At 45.3% G+C, this 16,680-nt stretch overlaps 1 protein-coding gene and 1 pseudogene across 7 annotated transcripts in view; one reads left to right on the forward strand and one right to left on the reverse strand.

The window, feature by feature from the left end:
• Window positions 1–493: 493 nt before the first annotated feature.
• The window catches only part of ZNF236 (zinc finger protein 236), a 151,759-nt gene continuing 135,572 nt past the window's right edge, over window positions 494–16,680 (forward strand). For 2 of the 7 annotated variants that reach the window (XM_063653850.1, XM_063653851.1), the window contains exons 1-2: window positions 1,125–3,543; window positions 8,863–8,968. In XM_063653850.1, the coding sequence (XP_063509920.1) occupies window positions 3,523–3,543; window positions 8,863–8,968 (127 nt within the window). In that variant the 5' untranslated portion in view covers window positions 1,125–3,522. Of the gene's footprint in view, window positions 841–1,124; window positions 3,544–5,343; window positions 5,672–8,862; window positions 8,969–16,680 lie in introns of those variants that run through there. The other 5 variants (XM_063653846.1, XM_063653845.1, XM_063653847.1 and 2 more) reach the window with 4 other exon arrangements.
• LOC129018624 (large ribosomal subunit protein uL24-like) lies at window positions 12,632–13,091 on the reverse strand (annotated as a pseudogene).

Below are 16,680 nucleotides of genomic sequence, written 5' to 3' on the forward strand. Positions count from 1 at the left end.
CCACTGCACTCCAGCCCAGGTGACAGAGTAAGGTCGCCTTCCCCGGGCTCGGCCGGCCTCTCCACCCGGCGCTCGGGTGCTGCGCTGCCTGTTCCTGTTGCCATTTCGTGCAAGTTAGCGCGGGCAACAACACACAAGACCAGCACACGTGAAATGGTCCACTAATGCACTGCCCCCAGGGAAAGGAACATTACCGACTTCTCGCCAGGTCGTCTTCCCAGTCCCAGATGGCGGTTCCGGGTTTGGGCTCCGAGGCCCTTCGCAGCACTAGGGCGGCGCGAGTAGGGCCGCCCTCCAAGCCATGCTGCGGTCCGAGGTGACGCGCGCACGCGAGCTCGTGGACACGCACGAGGCGCCCGGGCCACGGAGGTGCAGGGCTGGCCCCGGGTCCCCGCCAGGCCGAGCTCTAGGGCTCCGGGCCCGGCCCGGCCCCGGTGACCCCCGCGCTCCCCTCCGTCCGCTAAGGCCCCGCGGCGCCGCGCATGCGCCCCGCGCCGCCCCCGCCCCCACCGCACCCGAGCCCAACGCCCCCACCGCGGCCCGCGGGCCATGGAACCCGCCGAGGCCGGCGCGGTTCGAGCGCTCCGGTGCGCGCGTTCGGGCGCCTTTCCCCCGTGAGCCCGGCGGCGCTCGGACAGGGCCGCCCGCCGCCGGGCAGCTCCGCCCGCCTCTAGCGCCGGCTGGGCGCGCCCCCGCCCCGGTGCCCGCGCGTGCGCGCCCCCGCCGCCGCGTGTGAGTGTGAGTGTGAGTGTGAGTGGGTGTGGGTGCGAGCCAGGCCGCCGACGATGCCGCGGGGCCGCCCCCCGAAGCCCAGGGAGAGCAAGGCGCGCGGCGACTCCGGTAAGGCCCGCGGCCGCGCCCTCGCGCCCCGCCGGCGGCCGGTGCGGGGCCCGCGCCCTGCCAGTCCCCGGATGCGGCGCGGGGGGCGCCGGGAGCGGCGGGGCGGGGGCGGGGGCCGCGCAGACCCGGGCCGCCGCCGCCGCCGACTGGCCGGGCGGGCCGCAGCGCGGGCGGAATGATACGGGCGAGTCGCCGCCCGGCCCCTCCGCGCGCTGGGCCTACTTTCCTGGGCCGGGCGGCGGCTGAGGCGGGAGGCGGGAGGCGGGAGGCGGGAGGCGGGAGGCGGGTGAGGGAGCAGGCGGCCGCCTCCTCCGCGCGCCCTGACCTCCCCCGGCCCTGCCGCGGCCCGCGCTGAACTTGAGGGAAAGTGGCCGCCCCGTGTTCCGTCCCGGGGCCGGAGGGCCGCGGGGCGTGCTGGGGAGGCGGCCTGGCCAGAGCCCGGGCCTGCGGATACCGCGCCCTGGGCTCCTCCCGGACGGCGCCCCCGCCCGACCCTGCGCGGCGCCGGCTGCCCTGGGGACGTTGGGCTCGGCCCACAGGGAGGCCGTGGAGCGCGGGGTCGTGCACACAGTAGGCGCCAGCGTTGTCCGGGAAGCGCAGGGTCGTGCACACAGTGTGCTCCAGTGTTATCTGGGGCGCGCTGTGGGTCGTGCATACAGTAGGCGCCATTGTGGTCCGGGAACTTGAACCCTGAGCCTCTGCAGACGCTATGGGGAGTGCATACAGTAGGCGCCATTGTGGTCTGGGGAGCTGGAACCCTGGGCATCTGGAGAGCGCTATGGGTCGTGCAAACAGTAGGCGCCATTGTGATCCGGGTAGCTTCAACCTGGAGCTTCTGGAGAGCGCTGTGGGTCGTGCATACAGTAGGCGTCAGTGTTATGTGGGGAGCGCTAGATCGTGCACACAGTAGGCGTCAGGAAGTGTTTTCCCCAGTAATTTATGCTCCATGGTACTTTGCTAAAGTCATGAAATAACTCGGATTTTGTTTTCCAAGGAAGGAGAAAGGCCCAGAATTTAAAAGCAGGCAAACACACAACCGGGCACCCCCAGACCTTGGCCCTTCCAGCAGTCAGGAATTGACTTGCTTTCCAAAGCCCCAGCCCGGAGCTTCAGGAACGACTTTCCTGCGCAGGGGGAACGGGGCGCACTCGCCGGTGCCGCGGTTCCCAGGTCGAGGGCAGTGGGGTAGGGGGCGCCGCGCCTTTTCTCGCGGGCGCCGTGGTTCCCGTGCGGCCTTGGACGCGAGTCCCCCCCTGCAGGCCTGGTCCCTGGTCCTGGTCAGCCGTGCAACTGGAGCGGCGCTCCGCGTTTGGAAAGGGTTTTGAAGGGGCTCTAAGGGGGAGTAAGGGCCTAGGACTCCGTATGGGAGTCGGTGGGTTATACTTTGATTGCCATTGATTTTTATTTAACTGCTTAGCTTAGTGACTCAAGTGTTTCCCTTTTCTTGGGGATGAGTAAACTGAGGCTCATTAAAGAGCTTGTGACCAAACACCACAGGTGCCCCAGAGAAAGGTCAGGCCTGGAAACTACAAAGGATTGTGTTAATTTTGTGTTTAGGAAGAAAGAGGTAATGGGTAGGAATCAATGTAAACTTACTCATAGGCCACACCAAACCAGGAATTCTTCTTGTCGTGATTGCACTTGGTAGAGTTAACACACATGCACATTAGGGAAACGTTGGTGGCCAACAGGCGTTTCAGCGAGCGTTTGCACACCTCATGGGCCTTTGTGGGCTGCTGGACAGATGTTGGCTGCACCGTGACCCAGGTGTGCAGATTTGTAGTTGGATAACAGCAGTGCTCAGAATTTTGATTAATGGTTGATGGTGTCTGGCCTTTAAGGAAGTCTTTGTTGCCTCTTCCACTTTGAGTTTTGGCCTTGACCTTGTTTCATTAGTTTAATTGTTTTGTTTTGTTAATATGCCGTCTGCCAAAAATAATGTAAGGTGCGGTGTCTCAGTTACTTTGAAGAAGGCTTAGGATAGAGAAAGAATGTAAAATTTCCACGGCCACAGGCGGGGCACCCATTCCCCCAGTATCCCCATCTCACCGATGGTATCCCTGTCCACCTGGTGTTTCACCCTCAGGCCTCAAGAATTATTCCATTTCTTTTATGCCCCAACACACTACCTAATTCAGTGTTGCAGCTTCTACCTCGGGAATGTATTTCCAGTGGGCCCTCCTCTTTCCATCTCCAGAGACACCCTCTGACCCAGCAGCCCTCTCTGGGCTGGAGAGCTGCAGGAGCCCTCTTCCTGGGCCCTGCTAGTCCTGGGCTCCTGTAAATAAATCCGTCACTTGTCAGCGTGGATGATCTTGTTAAATGTAAATCAGATGGCCACACCCTGATTAAAAGCGTGCATTGGCTTCCTCATCCCTTTAACAGAAACCCACTCCTCCAGGATCCTGTTGATTGGGCCTTGTCTGGCTCTTCTCTGTTTCCTTGCTCAGGCATGCAGTCTTTTGTGTTCCTTGATGCCACATTAATTTTTGTCTTAGGGCATTTGCCATTTCCTAGTCTGAGAAACACTTTTTGCTAGTCTGTGGCTCTAGGTGATTTAGCGTCTTCAGAGAGGCCTTCCTCAAGCCTGCTTAAAAGTAACCTTTCCCTTCTTAACACCAGTCCTCCTGTAGCAAAGTGGTTCTCAAACTGTGGTTCCTGGACTCCTGGGGGTTCCCTGAGATGTTTTCAGGCTTCTGTAAGGTAAATATCATAGAGTAAGACTATTAGGCTTTTTCACTCTGTTAATTTTTGCACTAATTATACGAAACAATTGTTGGCACAACTGCTGACATCTTAGCACAAATCTAGGTGGTGGTGGCAGTGCCTAAGAGTGAGGCTGCATTACCTTCATGTATCACAGTCAAAAAGAACAGGTTGCACCAGAGAAAATGCAGAATAGATATGACAATCCAACTGTCTTCTATTAATCGAGACATTACAAAGATTTGTAAAAATGAAAACCATTCTTACTATTTTTGGGGAAGACATGTTTTTCATAAAAATAATTATGTTAACATGTAGACATTTTAAATAAGTAAATATTTTTAAAGTTGCTTAGTTTTAATTTCTAATAGGACAAACATCAATAGATAGAACTTACATAAACTAGAAGGCTTGTAGGGCCTCTTTTTTTGTTTTGTTTTGTTTTAAATAGAGATGGGGTCTCACAGTGTTGCCCAGGCTGGTCTTGAACTCCTGGGCTCAAGTGATCCTCCCACCTCAGCCTCCCAGAGTTTTGGAATTACAGGCATGAGCCACTGCTTCCAGCTGAGGGCTGCATTTAAGAATGTATCAAGGGGTCCTGAAACCAAAATGAGGGACATTGCTCTATCACTTACTGTGTTAATCACGTTTCTTGTAAGTGAAGTGGTTTTATTTTCTTTGTTGCCCTATTATGAATTTTATTCCTAAGAAAACTGTGCAAGGGATGTAGGGATTTTTACAGATAGGGGAATGAAGCTCAGAGCGGATACCTGATTTTTTTTTCTTTTTGAGTTGGAGTCTCTATTGCCCAGGCTGGAGTGCAGTGGCACGATCTCGGCTCACTGCAACCTCCACCTCCTGGGTTCAAGCAATTCTCCTGCCTCAGCCTCCGGAGTAACTGGTATTACAGGTGTGAGCCACCATGGCTGGCTATTTTTTTTTTTTTTTTTTTTTGTATTTTTAGTAGAGACGGAGTTTCACCATGTTGGTCAGGCTGGTCTCGAACTCCTGACCTCAAATGATCCGCCCGCCTCAGCCTCCCAAAGTGCTGGGATTATAGGCGTGAGCCACCGCGACCGGCCTGGAAACCTGATTTGGAAAGTCCACCCAGTTAGTGAGTGGCAGTTGGGAACTGGATCTCCATTTGCGTCCAAAGCATGCATTTTAGGCTTGTCACGGTGGCTCACACCTGTAATCCCAGCTCTTTGGGAGGCTGAGGTGGGCAGATCACTTGAGGTCAGGAGTTTGAGACCAGCCTGGCCCACATGGTGAAACCCCATCTGTACTAAAAAAAAAAAATACTAAAATTAGCCAGGCATGGTGGCTGGCGCCTGTAGTCGCAGCTACTTGGGAGTGCTGAGGCATGAGAATCGCTTGAGCCCAGGAGGTAGAGGTTGCAGTGAGCTGAGATCGTGCCACTGCACTCCAGCCTGGGTGACAGAGGGAGACTCAGTCTCAAAAAAAAAAGGCATGCATTTTAGTGTTCTGCCTTGATAAATATAAAACCCTTCATGTGCACTAATTCCTGTATTCAACAACTATTTTTTTGTTTTTGTTTTTGTTTTTTTTTGAGACACAGTTTTGCTCTTGTTGCCCAGGCTGGAGTGCAGTGGCACGATCTTGGCTCACCACAACCTCCATCTCCTGGGTTCAAGCGATTCTCCTGCCTCAGCCTCCTGAGTAGCTGGGATTACAGGCATGCACCACTATGCCCAGCTAATTTTGTATTTTTAGTAGAGATGGGGTTTCTCCACGTTGGTCAGGCTAGTCTCGAACTCCTGACCTCAGGTGATCCTCCCACCTCGGCCTCCCAAAGTGCTGGGATTATAGGCGTGAGCCACAGCGCCCGGCCTGTTGTTGTTGTTGAGACGGAGTTTTGCTCTTTTTGCCCAGGCTGGAGTGCAGTGGCATGATCTCGGCTCACTGCAACCTCTGCCTCCCGGGTTCAAGTGATTCTCCTGCCTCAGCCTCCTGAGTAGATGGGACTACAGGCGCATGCTACCATGCCCGGCTAATCTTTTTGTATTTTTAGTAGAGACGGGGTTTCACCACGTTAGCCAGGATGGTCTTGAACTCCTGACCTCGTGATCCCCCCACGTGGCCTCCCAAAGTGCTGAGATTACAGGTATGAGCCACCATGCCTAGCTGAACAACTATTTTTAGAGCACTTCCTGTGATAGGTGAGCCCTGTGCTAGGGTCTAGAATACAAAGCTGAACAAGAGACATGATCTCTAGGTATCCTTATAATGGTAGAAACTGTTCATGGTGACAGATGGGACACTTGAAGTCTAGGCTTCCTGGAGAAAATGTTGTTAAAATTGAAACCTAAAGAAATTAGTAAGAAGAGGCCCACTGAAAGAATATTTGTTGAAGTAGTCAGGACGTGAGAAGTGAGTCTCACAGGCATCGATGGGGCAGCATTCGTTCAGCACTTGATGTGTCCCTGGCACTATCCTGGGGATAGAAGGATGAGTGGGATATGCTTTTTTTTCTTTATCATAATTATTTTAGCAATAATGTGACCTTGAGGGAAACCACATTTTGGAATCTTGTATGACTTCCATCTGTTTTTTCCAATGGAATAGTGCAAAATTTTTCTTTTCAGCTTGCCCCTTTAGTTGCCCTCCTGCTGTTTCTTTTTCCTTTTGGAGGGATATTTGTAATACTTAGTTCATTTCCAGAGAGCGGAGACAGGCGGACCATGAGCCCAGTGGATAAACAAGTCTTTTCCTGGTTAGGTTACCAGTTCAGGAATTTTCAGTTTTCTTGAATGAATTCAAGAGCGCAAGGGGAGGCACCACCAGTGTAAGCTAGGGGTAGTAGGACTCTCCTTTTTTTTTTTTTTTTTTTTTTGAGACAAGGTCTCGTTCTGTCACCCAGGCTGGAGTGCAGTGGTATGATCTTGGCTCACTGCAACCTCCGCCTCCCAGGTTCAAGTCATTCTCCCACCTCAGCCTCCTGGGTAGCTGGGATTACAGGTGCATGCCACCATGCCTGGCTAATTTTTTGTATTTTTAGTAGAGATGGGGTTTTGCCATGTTGGCCAGGCTGTTCTTGAACTTCTGACCTCAGGTGGTCCACCTGCCTTGGCCTCCCAAAGTGCTGGGATTATAGGCGTGAGCCACCGCGCCTGCCAAACTTTATCTTTTTAAGAGGCAGGAGGCAGCCAGAGCTGTAATACCATCAGGCTTATGGTAACAGTGGAGTACTTACTTGCTTCAGGGAGGCAGCTTCTGCTTAAAATAGTAACTTTCTAACAATATCAGGTATCTATCCAAATTTTTTAGGTAGGCCGAAATTTGGAGTATGTATTTATTTATTTTGGAGATGGAGTCTCGCTCTGTTGCCCAGGCTGGTGTGCAGTGGAGTGATCTGGGCTCACTGCAACCTCCGCCTCCCAGGTTCAAACAATTCTCCGGTCTCAGCCTCCTGAGTTGCTGAGACCACAGGCACACGCCACCATGCCCAGCTAATTTTTTGGATTTTAGTAGAGACAGGGTTTCACCGTGTTGCCCAGGCTGGTCTTGAACTCCTGAGCTCAGGCAATCTGCCCGCCTTGGCCTCCCAGTGTTAGGATTACACGTGTGAGCCACTGTGGAGTATTTAGTATTTTGAAGGAAGTGTGATTAGATAACCTCTAAAGATTTTATAATCCTGGCATTAAGTAGTGACATCACATGCGTTTAAAACCTTGGTCTTTTATGCAAAACGACTATAGTGTAAACCATAATTCCTTATTAGATAAAGTCAATTCCACGCTTTTGGAATGCTTTTTATATTTCACTCCTTTATATTGTCTGTGTGTACAGAGATAGTGTGTCTCTGCTTTCAAGAAAGTAGCAGTGGTTTTCGAGCTGTGTTTTGTCATAGAACTTTTCTTCACATGAAGTGTCATGGCAAGGCCTGCAGCGTGGCTCTCACCCTTGGCGGCTCATGCATTATGGAATCTCCTGGGGGAGGTTTTTTTTTTAAATTTTGGACGGAGTCTCGCTCTGTCGCCCAGGCTGGAGTGCAGTGCCATGATCTCGGCTCACTGTAATCTCTGCCTCCCGGACTCAAGCCATCCTCCCACCTCGGCCTCCTGAGTAGCTGGGACTACACCCTTGCGCTACTACGCCCGGCTAATTTTTGTATTTTTTGTAGAGATGGGGTTTCGCCATGTTGCTCAAGCTGGTCTCAACTTCCTGGACTCAAGCTATCCCCTGCCTTAGCCTCCCAAAGTGTTGGGATTACAGGCATGAGCCATGGCGCCCAGCCAGTTTATGATTGCTAAGAGAAGCCAGAAATGTGTATATTTATTTGAAACCTCTTTGTTGTTACGTTTAAGTAACTATTTTATTCACAAAAAACATCTGCCTAGAAAAGTGCACAGGTTTTAGGTGAGGAGCTTCATGAGTTTTCCTGTCAAGCCAGCACCCAGTGTATTTGTGCCCCTCGCAGTTACTGGCCCTCCCTGCACTGTCCTGGCTTCTGATACCACGTTAGCTTTACCTGTTTTTGTTTTGTTTTTTCTTTTTTGAGACGGAGTCTCGCCCTGTTGCCAGGCTGGAGTTCAGTGGTGTGATCTCCACTCACTGCAACCTCCGTCTCCCGGGTTCAAGTGATTCTCCTGCCTCAGCCACCTGAGTAGCTGGGATTACAGGCACGCGCCACCACGCCTGGCTAATTTTTTTTTGTGTTAGTAGAGATGGGGTTTCACCATGTTGGCCAGGCTGGTCTTGATCTCCTGACCTTGTGATCCACCCACCTCAGCCTCCCAAAGTGTTGGGATTACAGGTGTGAGCCACTGCGCCCGGCCAGCTTTACCTGTTTTTGAACTAAATTGAATTTATAGTATGAACCCATTTTTTTTTCTGACTTGATTCATTCAATGTTTATTTTTATGAGATTATTCCTGTTGCTATGCAGCAGAACTGTGTTTATTTTGATAAGTATATAGTATTACATTATATGAACCTACCATAAATTACTCTTCTCCTCTTGATATTTGGATTATTTCCAGTTTTTGGCTCTTTTGAATAAGTGTTGCTACAAACTTTTATATGTATTTATGGGCCATAGTGGATACAGCCCGCCAGTCTCCCAGTGACAGTCCCGGCTTCCTCTCCTACCAGCAGGGGGTGAGCGTGCATTTGGTGCATTTGTTCCGCAGGCTCAGTAGCACTTAGTATCGCCTCTCCCTGGGGATTCAATGTTTCAGCTTCCCTGGGCCACACTGGAAGAACTGTCTTGGGCCATACATAAAATACGCTAACACTAATGATAGCTGGTGGGGTTAAAAAAGAAATTGCAAAAAAAATCTCATAATGTTTTAGGCAAGTTTACGAATTTGTGTTGGACCATATTCAAAGCTGTCCTGGGCTGCATGTGGACTGTGGATTGGACAAGATTGGCCTGTCCCTTTATTGTTTAGCTGTTTTGGTATGTATAGTGGTATCTCATTTTGATTTTTATTTTGAGTTCTATGCTAATACAGTTTTTATGTTTGTCAGCCATTTGTTCTCTTTTGCTAAGCTCCTGTTGAAGACCTTGGCCTGTTTTTCTACTGGGACATATATATTTTAAAATTAATACTTTCTTTTCTAGAGCAGTTTCATGCTTACCCAAAATTGAGCAGATAATATGGAGCAGATAGTATGGAGAGACGACTTCTGTCTCTCCTCACGGTTTCTCCTATTGGTAACATCTTGCATTAGTGTAGTAAATTTAGCCAATGTTGATACATTGTTATTAACTAAAGCCCATCGTTTGCATTAGGATATATTTTCTGAGTTGTGTATCCCATGGGTTGGACAAATGCATATCTGCTGTACAGTGTCATACAGAATAGTTTCACTGCCCTTTCCTCCGTCTATTCATCCATCCCTTCCCTGACCAATGGCAAGCACTGATATTTTTATTGTCCTTATAGTTTTGCCTTCCCCAGAATGTCACATAGTTGGGAGCATTCAGTATGCAACCTTTCAGATTGGCTTTGAGTAAGCAACATTCATTTGCATTCCTCCATGTCTTTTCAAGGCTTGATAGGTATTTCATTTTGTTGCTGAATAATATTGCACTGTATGGATGTATCACATTTATCCATTTACATTTTGAAGGACATCTTGGTTGCTTCCAGTTTTTAGCAATGTGAGTAAAGTTGCTATAAATATTTGTGTGCAGGTTTGTGTTGGACGTAAGTTCTCAAGTCATTGGGGGTAAATCTCGGGGACTGTTGACTGCTGGGTTGTATGGGAAAACTATGTTTAGTTTTTTCTAACAGGCTGCCAAGCTGTTTTCCAAAGTGGTTGTACCATTTTGTATTCTCACCGGGAATGAATGACAGTTTCTGTTGTACATCCTAACCAGCATTTGGGATTAATTAGTTTTTTGGATTTTAGCCATTCTGTTAGGAGTGTACTGGATATCTCATTTTAATTTGAAATTTCCATCATATGTTTAATTTTCAACGTATGATGTTGAGCGTCTTCCCATAGGCTTATTTGCCATCTGTGTATCTTCTTTGGTGAAGGGCTGTATGCCGTTTTATTACTGATTTATAGGAGGTCTTTATATACTCTGGATGAGTTTCTTATAGTCTCCTATTCACTCTTTTAAAGATACCTTCTAATCAATTAAACAAGTTCTTAATACCAATTTGTCAGTCCTTTAGTACTTTTCGGATCTATTTAAATAATATTTGAAAATAAGTAATATTTTCCTGTGTTTTCATCTAGAGGCTTTATTGTTTTACATCTTTATTTTATTTTTTTGAGACAAGGTCTCGCTCTGTCACCCAGGCTCGAGTGCAGTGGTGTGATCTTGGCTCACTGCAACCTCTGCTTCCTGGGTTCAAGCGATTCTTGTACCTCAGCCTCCTGAGTAGCTCAGATTACAGGTGCGCACCACCGCACTTGGCTAATTTTTTGTATTTTCAGTAGGGATGAGGTTTCACCATGTTGGCCAGGCTGGCCTCCAACTCCTCGCCTCAGGTGGTCCACCCACCTTGGCCTCCCAAAGTGCTGGAATTACAGGTGTGAGCTGCTGCGCCCAGCTATACGTCTCACCTTTAGATTGACGCTTCATCTGAGTGTGATTTGAAGAGGGAAAGGTCAGGATTTTTTTTTTTTTTTTACACATATAGATATCCAATTAATCTGCAGTATTTGTTGGAAATACCATTTTTGTCTTTTTTTTACGTGATTGCAAATCAGGTGAAGAATTGTTCTGTACTTACTCTTTTCCATTGTTTTTTTTTTTTTTTTTTTTGTTCCTGACTAGTCAGTTTCACGCTGTCTTAATTATGCTATTCTGAGTCTTGGTATCTGGTATGGGAAATATAAGTCCTCCATTTAGTTTTTAATTTTTGCGATCATCTTGACAGTTGTTGGTACTTTTCAATTTCATGTAGATTTTTGAATCAGCATATAAGTTTTCATTAAAAAACTTGCTGGGATCTTGATCAGATTATATTGACTCTATAGATAATGTGGGTGGAACTAATGTCTTTACAATCTTGAGTCTTTGAATCTAAACATGATCTCTTCTATCATTTCTTTCCTCGTTATTGTCTCTCGGTAATGTTTTGGGACTTCAAGATACAGGACTTATACAAATATTTTTAAATTTATTCCTAGATATTTGATATTTCCTGAAACTGTTGTTGATGGTATTTTAATAATTTCATTTTCTATATGTTGCTTGTTTATAGAAATACAATTGGTTTTTAAAAATTGATATTGTATCCAAAGTCTTTTACATATTTATTATTTGTAATAGTTTAGCTGTAGATTCTTTTGGAATTTTCTCTAATCATATTTGTAAATATCAACAGGTTTATTTTTTCATTTCTAATCTTTATCACTTTCGTTACTATTTTTTCTGGCTTATTGTACTGGCTAGGATCTCTTCTATAATGGTGAATAAATGCGGCGAATAAGGGACATTCTTGACTTGTTCCCAACTGCAGAAGGAAAATTATATTATTAACTAGGGTGCTTGTTGTGGGTTTTCTTTGGGGGGTGGAGGTAGATATTATAAGATTACATACGTTTTATTTCTATTTTGCTAAGTGTTTTTTATCACGAATGGGTCTTGAATTTTATCATGTTTATTTTGTATTTTTTGTGGTGATCATGTGATTTTTCTTTTATATTTTGTTGATAGGGTGAAAAACATTGGTTTTTCTAATGGTAAGCCAAACTTGTGTCCCTGGGATACAAGCAAACTTGTTGTGATGTTATTCTTTTTTGTATATCTGGATTTGATTTGTACATACTTTATGCTTTTTATGTCTGTGTTTATGAGCCACATTGGACTACAATTTTATTTTTTTATATTGCCATTCTCAAGTTTTGATATTAGTATTTTGCTGGCTTCATAAAATAGGTTGGGAAGTCTTCCTTTATTTTCTTTTCTCTGTAAGAGTTTATAATAAGGTTGACATTACATTGTTTTTAAATCTTTGGTAGAATTCCCTGTTAGAATCATCTGGGCTTTGAAATTTCTTTGGGGAAATTTTATATTTTTAATTTTTAAAATAATTTTAAAAATAGGCATGAGGTCTTGTCATGTTGTCCAGGCTTGTCTTGAACTCCTAGGCTCAGGCAGTCCTCTCACCCCGGCCTCCCAAACTGCTGGGATTACAGGCATGAGCCACCATGCCTAGGCCTTTTGGGGAAAATTTTAAATTACAGATTCAATTTCTTTAGTATATATAAGACAACTGAAGTTTAAAATTTTACTTTGTGTCAGTTTTGGTAAGTTTTGTTTGTAAGAACCATCTAATATTTTAAAATTTATTAACAGAACATTATTCATAAGTATCTCTTATTATCTTTTTATGACTGTAGGCTCTGTGGTGATGGCCCTCCTCTTTTCCCTGATGGTGGAGATTGTGCTTTTTCTTATTTTTTTCTTAGTCATGGCAGGGTTTATCAATTTTAACAATCTTCTCAAAGATCCAAGTTTGGACTTTCAATTCAATTTATAGATGTTTGTTTTATATTCCACTAGTTTCTTCTCTTTATCATTTTCCTCCTTCTACTTTCCTTAGGGTTTTTTTTTAATTTCAAGTTTTAATGAAAGCTTGTATATAAGATTACTTTATTCCTGCATCTACTCAATTGTTTCTTCCTTATATTTGCCCTTTTACTTTTCTACTTGGCGATATTTGGCTTTCCGTTCAAGGATCTTTTTGCGGTCTTTGTCCAGTTTTATCCTAGTGATAACCACCTTGCTGGGGTGAATGCCTGTATGCACAGTTGGGGTGAATGCCTATATGCATAGTTGTGCCATTAGCCTTTTACTGTTGCACCTGTTCAATGTAGAGGACCTATTTCTTCCTGTAAACCCAGACTACTTTGCCAGTTTGCTGACCTTTATAGCGTCCTCGTACAACCTGAACATCATCCTTTCGGATGGGCATGGATCGAACATTGTACTTATCTCTTAGCTCTTTGGAAAGAAGGGAAGACAAAATCTTCCTGCGAATGTGGGAAGGTGCATTGAAATGTCTTTTGTGGTTGTTACTTTGGTCAGAAGTCACAAAGGGATTGAACTTCATTTGGGCTGCTCTCGCTTCAGTGATGGCCGCAAAAGGGACGAGAACTACACACACACCGCTTCCGCTTCTGTACCTACATTTTATTTTCTGGTTTTTTTTTTTTTTCCTCAGCTTCTTGATGTGGATACTGAACTAATTTTCAGCCTTTCTTACTTTCTAATATCTACATTTAAGGTTGTAGGTATTAAGGCTATTGGCAATTCTACAGTTTTAACTGCATCTACCAAATTTTGATATGGTTTATTCTTGTCTTCACTAAGTTCAAGATTATTTTCTGATTTCTATTGTGAGTTCTCATAAGTTATTGCAAAAGGTGTGGCCAAATTTTGAAATTACCTTCATTGTTATTGATTTCTAGTTTACTTGGATTGTTGTCAGAGAACTTAACTTGAATTATTTAATTATTTGAAACCTTCTTGGGTCTTTTCATGTTATGTGGTTATATTTGGTAAATGTTCCATGTGCACTTGAAAAGAACATATATCGATTTTTTTCTGTCAGTTACTCAGAAAAGTGTATTAAATATTAAATTCTCCTATGCTTGTGAATTTGTCTATTCTTATATTCTGTCAATCTTTATATTTTGAGCTACATTTTTAACCATACAAATTGAAAGATCTTATATTTTATTGGTATAGTAACCCTTTTATCATTATGAAGTAAGTCATACTTTATATCTAGTAATGATTTTTGCCTTAAAGCCTCCTTTGTTTGATATTGGTACACCTGCACCATGACTGCTTTGGCTGGTGTTCTAATAGTATTTCTTTCTCAATTCTTTTACTTTGTCTTTCTGTCCTTATATGTAAGTTATATCTCTTGCAAGCAGCCTATAGTTAACTTTTCTAAGTATGGCCTGATGATCTTTGTCTTTAATTGATATGCTGATTTTAAGTACATTTAAGGCTGTTTTGAGACATAGTTTTCTACTTGATTCATCATTTTACATTCCCTTTTCTTTCTTGCCTTCTTTTGGCTCAATAAAGTATTTTTAAATGTCATTTATATCTCTCCATCCATTAGCCTGCTATTTATACATTCTTTTTTGAGATGAAGTCTTGCTCTGTTGCCTAGACTGGAGTGCATTGGCACAATCTTGGCCCACTGCAACCTCTGCCTCCTGGGTTCAAGTGATTCTCTTGCCTCAGCCTCCCGAGTAGCTGGGATTACAGGCGCCCGCCACCACGCCAAGCTAATTTTTGTATTTTTAGTAGAGACAGGGTTTCATCATGTTGGCCAGGCTGGTCTCGAACTTCTGACCTCGTGATCTGCCCACCTCGGCCTCCCAAAATGCTGGGATTTCAGGTGTGAGCCACCACGCCTGGCCTATACAGTCTTTATAGTTTTTTTTCTTTGAGGCAGTGTCTCACTCTTTCAGTTGCCCAGGCTGGAGTGCAGTGGTGCGAGCATAGCTCACTGCAGCCCCAAACCCCTGGGAGCAAGTGATTCTCCTGCCTCAGTCTCCCAAGTAGCTGGGACTACAGGTGCCCACCACCATGCCTGGCTAAATTTTTTTGTTTTATTTTTTAAAGACAGGATCTTGCTATGTTGCCCTTAAACTCCTGGCCTCAAATTATCCTCCTGCCTTAGCATCTCAAGTAGCTGGGACTGCAGGCGTAAGCCACCATGCTTGGCCCTTTTCTCCTTCTTGATAGTGCCCTTTGATTCACAAAGGTTTTATTTTCATTTATTTATTTATTTGTTTATTATTATTATTATTATTATTATTATTTTTTGAGACAGAGCTTTGCTCGTCGCCCAGGCTAGAGTGCAGTGGCGCGATCTCGGCTCACTGCAAGCTCCGCTTCCTGGGTTCGTGCCATTCTCCTGCCTCAGCCTCCCGAGCAGCTGGGACTACAGGCGCCTGTCACAGCGCCTAGCTAATTTTTTGTATTTTTAGTAGAGGTGGGGTTTCACCGTGTTAGCCAGGATAGTCTCGATCTCCTGACCTCTTGATCCACCCGCCTCGGCCTCCGAAAGTGCTGGGATGACAGGCATGAGCTGCCGCGCCCAGCCTATTTATTTGTTTTTTTGAGACACAGTCTTGCTCTGATGCCCAGGCTGGAGTGCAGTGGTGCAGTCTCGGCTCACTGCAACCTCTGCCTTCCAGGTTCAAGCGATTCTTGTGCCTCAGCTTCTGGAGTAGCTGGGATTGCAAGCGTATGCCACCATCCCTGGCTAATTTTTGTATTTTTAGTAGAGATGGGGTTTTGCCATGTTGGCCAGGCTGGTCTCGAACTCCTGGCCTCAAGTGATCCGCCCCCTTCAGCCTCCCAAAGTGCTGGAATTACAGGCATGAGCCACCATGCCCAGCTTTCACAAAAGTTTTAAATTTTAATAGAGTGCAATTTGTGTTTGTTTCCTCCTGGTTATTTGTAGCTTTTCGTGTCAAATTTAAGACACTGTTGCCAAATCCATAGTCATGAAGCTTGTCCCTTATGTTTTTCTTCTAGGAGATTTATAGTTTTAGTCATTAAATTGAAGTCTTTGATCTGATTTAATTTTTGTATATGGTACGTGGTGAAGGTCTGAATTCCTTTTTTTCTTTTTCTTTTTCTTTTTTTTTTTTTTTGAGACAGAGTTTCACTCTCATTGCCCAGGCTGGAGTGCAGTGGCGGAATCTTGGCTCACCGCAACCTCTGCCTCCCAGGTTCAAGCAATTCTCCTGCCTCAGACTTCTGAGTAGCTGGGATTACAAGTGTGTGCCACCACGCCTGGCTAATTTTTTGTTGTTTTAGTAGAGACAGGGTTTCACCATGTTGGCCAGGCTGGTCTCGAACTCCTGATGTCAGTCGATCCGCCCACCTCAGCCTCCCAAAGTGCTGGGATTACAGGCGTGAGCCACCGCGCCTGGCTTTGAATTCAGTTTTTAACCTGTGTATATCCACTTCGGCTAGAACTGTTTATTGCCTCATTGAATGGTACTGGCATTCTTGTTAAAAATCAATGGATGATAAATATATGTGTTTACTTCTGAACTCTCACTAGTGTCTCTGTCCTTTTGCCAATATCATACTCTTTTGATATGTCAATGATACTTTATGTCAAGACACATTAAAATGGATAGATAGCCATTAGAATTAGTTATTTGTGTATCACTTAACGTCACCTCACAAATTGTTGGTGGTACATGTCATATTTAGAAGACACTGCACATTTTTAGGAAATATATACTTTTGCATCATTGGGCAGCAAACTAGGCTCAAATACTCATCATCACATTTATCAGCTTGAAAATGCTTGGCAGAGAACATTCAGTGGATGGGTTAAAAACATATGGAGTGAAGTACATTGATCTTGGGCACAGAAGTCAGAAAGAGACAACTGTCTTTATTGTGTTAATTTTCATAAAGTTATTATTTAGGAGAACAACCAGTCTTTCTATCCCATGACTAAGACAGAGGGCCTTATCAGCTTTAGGGAGATTATGGTTAAGTAAACATTAGAGCTTTTTACTGTAGAAAATAATGCATAGTGCATGTAAACCTTTAATGCCTTTATCTCTCAGGGACTTCACTGTGGTGGGAGGAGTGCTGTGACTGTGGAAAGTCGTGCAAATTTCAGGGATTGCAGTCGTGATGGCTGTGAT

The sequence above is a fragment of the Pongo pygmaeus genome, chromosome 17, assembly GCF_028885625.2.
Source record: "Pongo pygmaeus isolate AG05252 chromosome 17, NHGRI_mPonPyg2-v2.0_pri, whole genome shotgun sequence".
In the NCBI taxonomy this organism is placed as follows: Eukaryota; Metazoa; Chordata; class Mammalia; order Primates; family Hominidae; genus Pongo; species Pongo pygmaeus.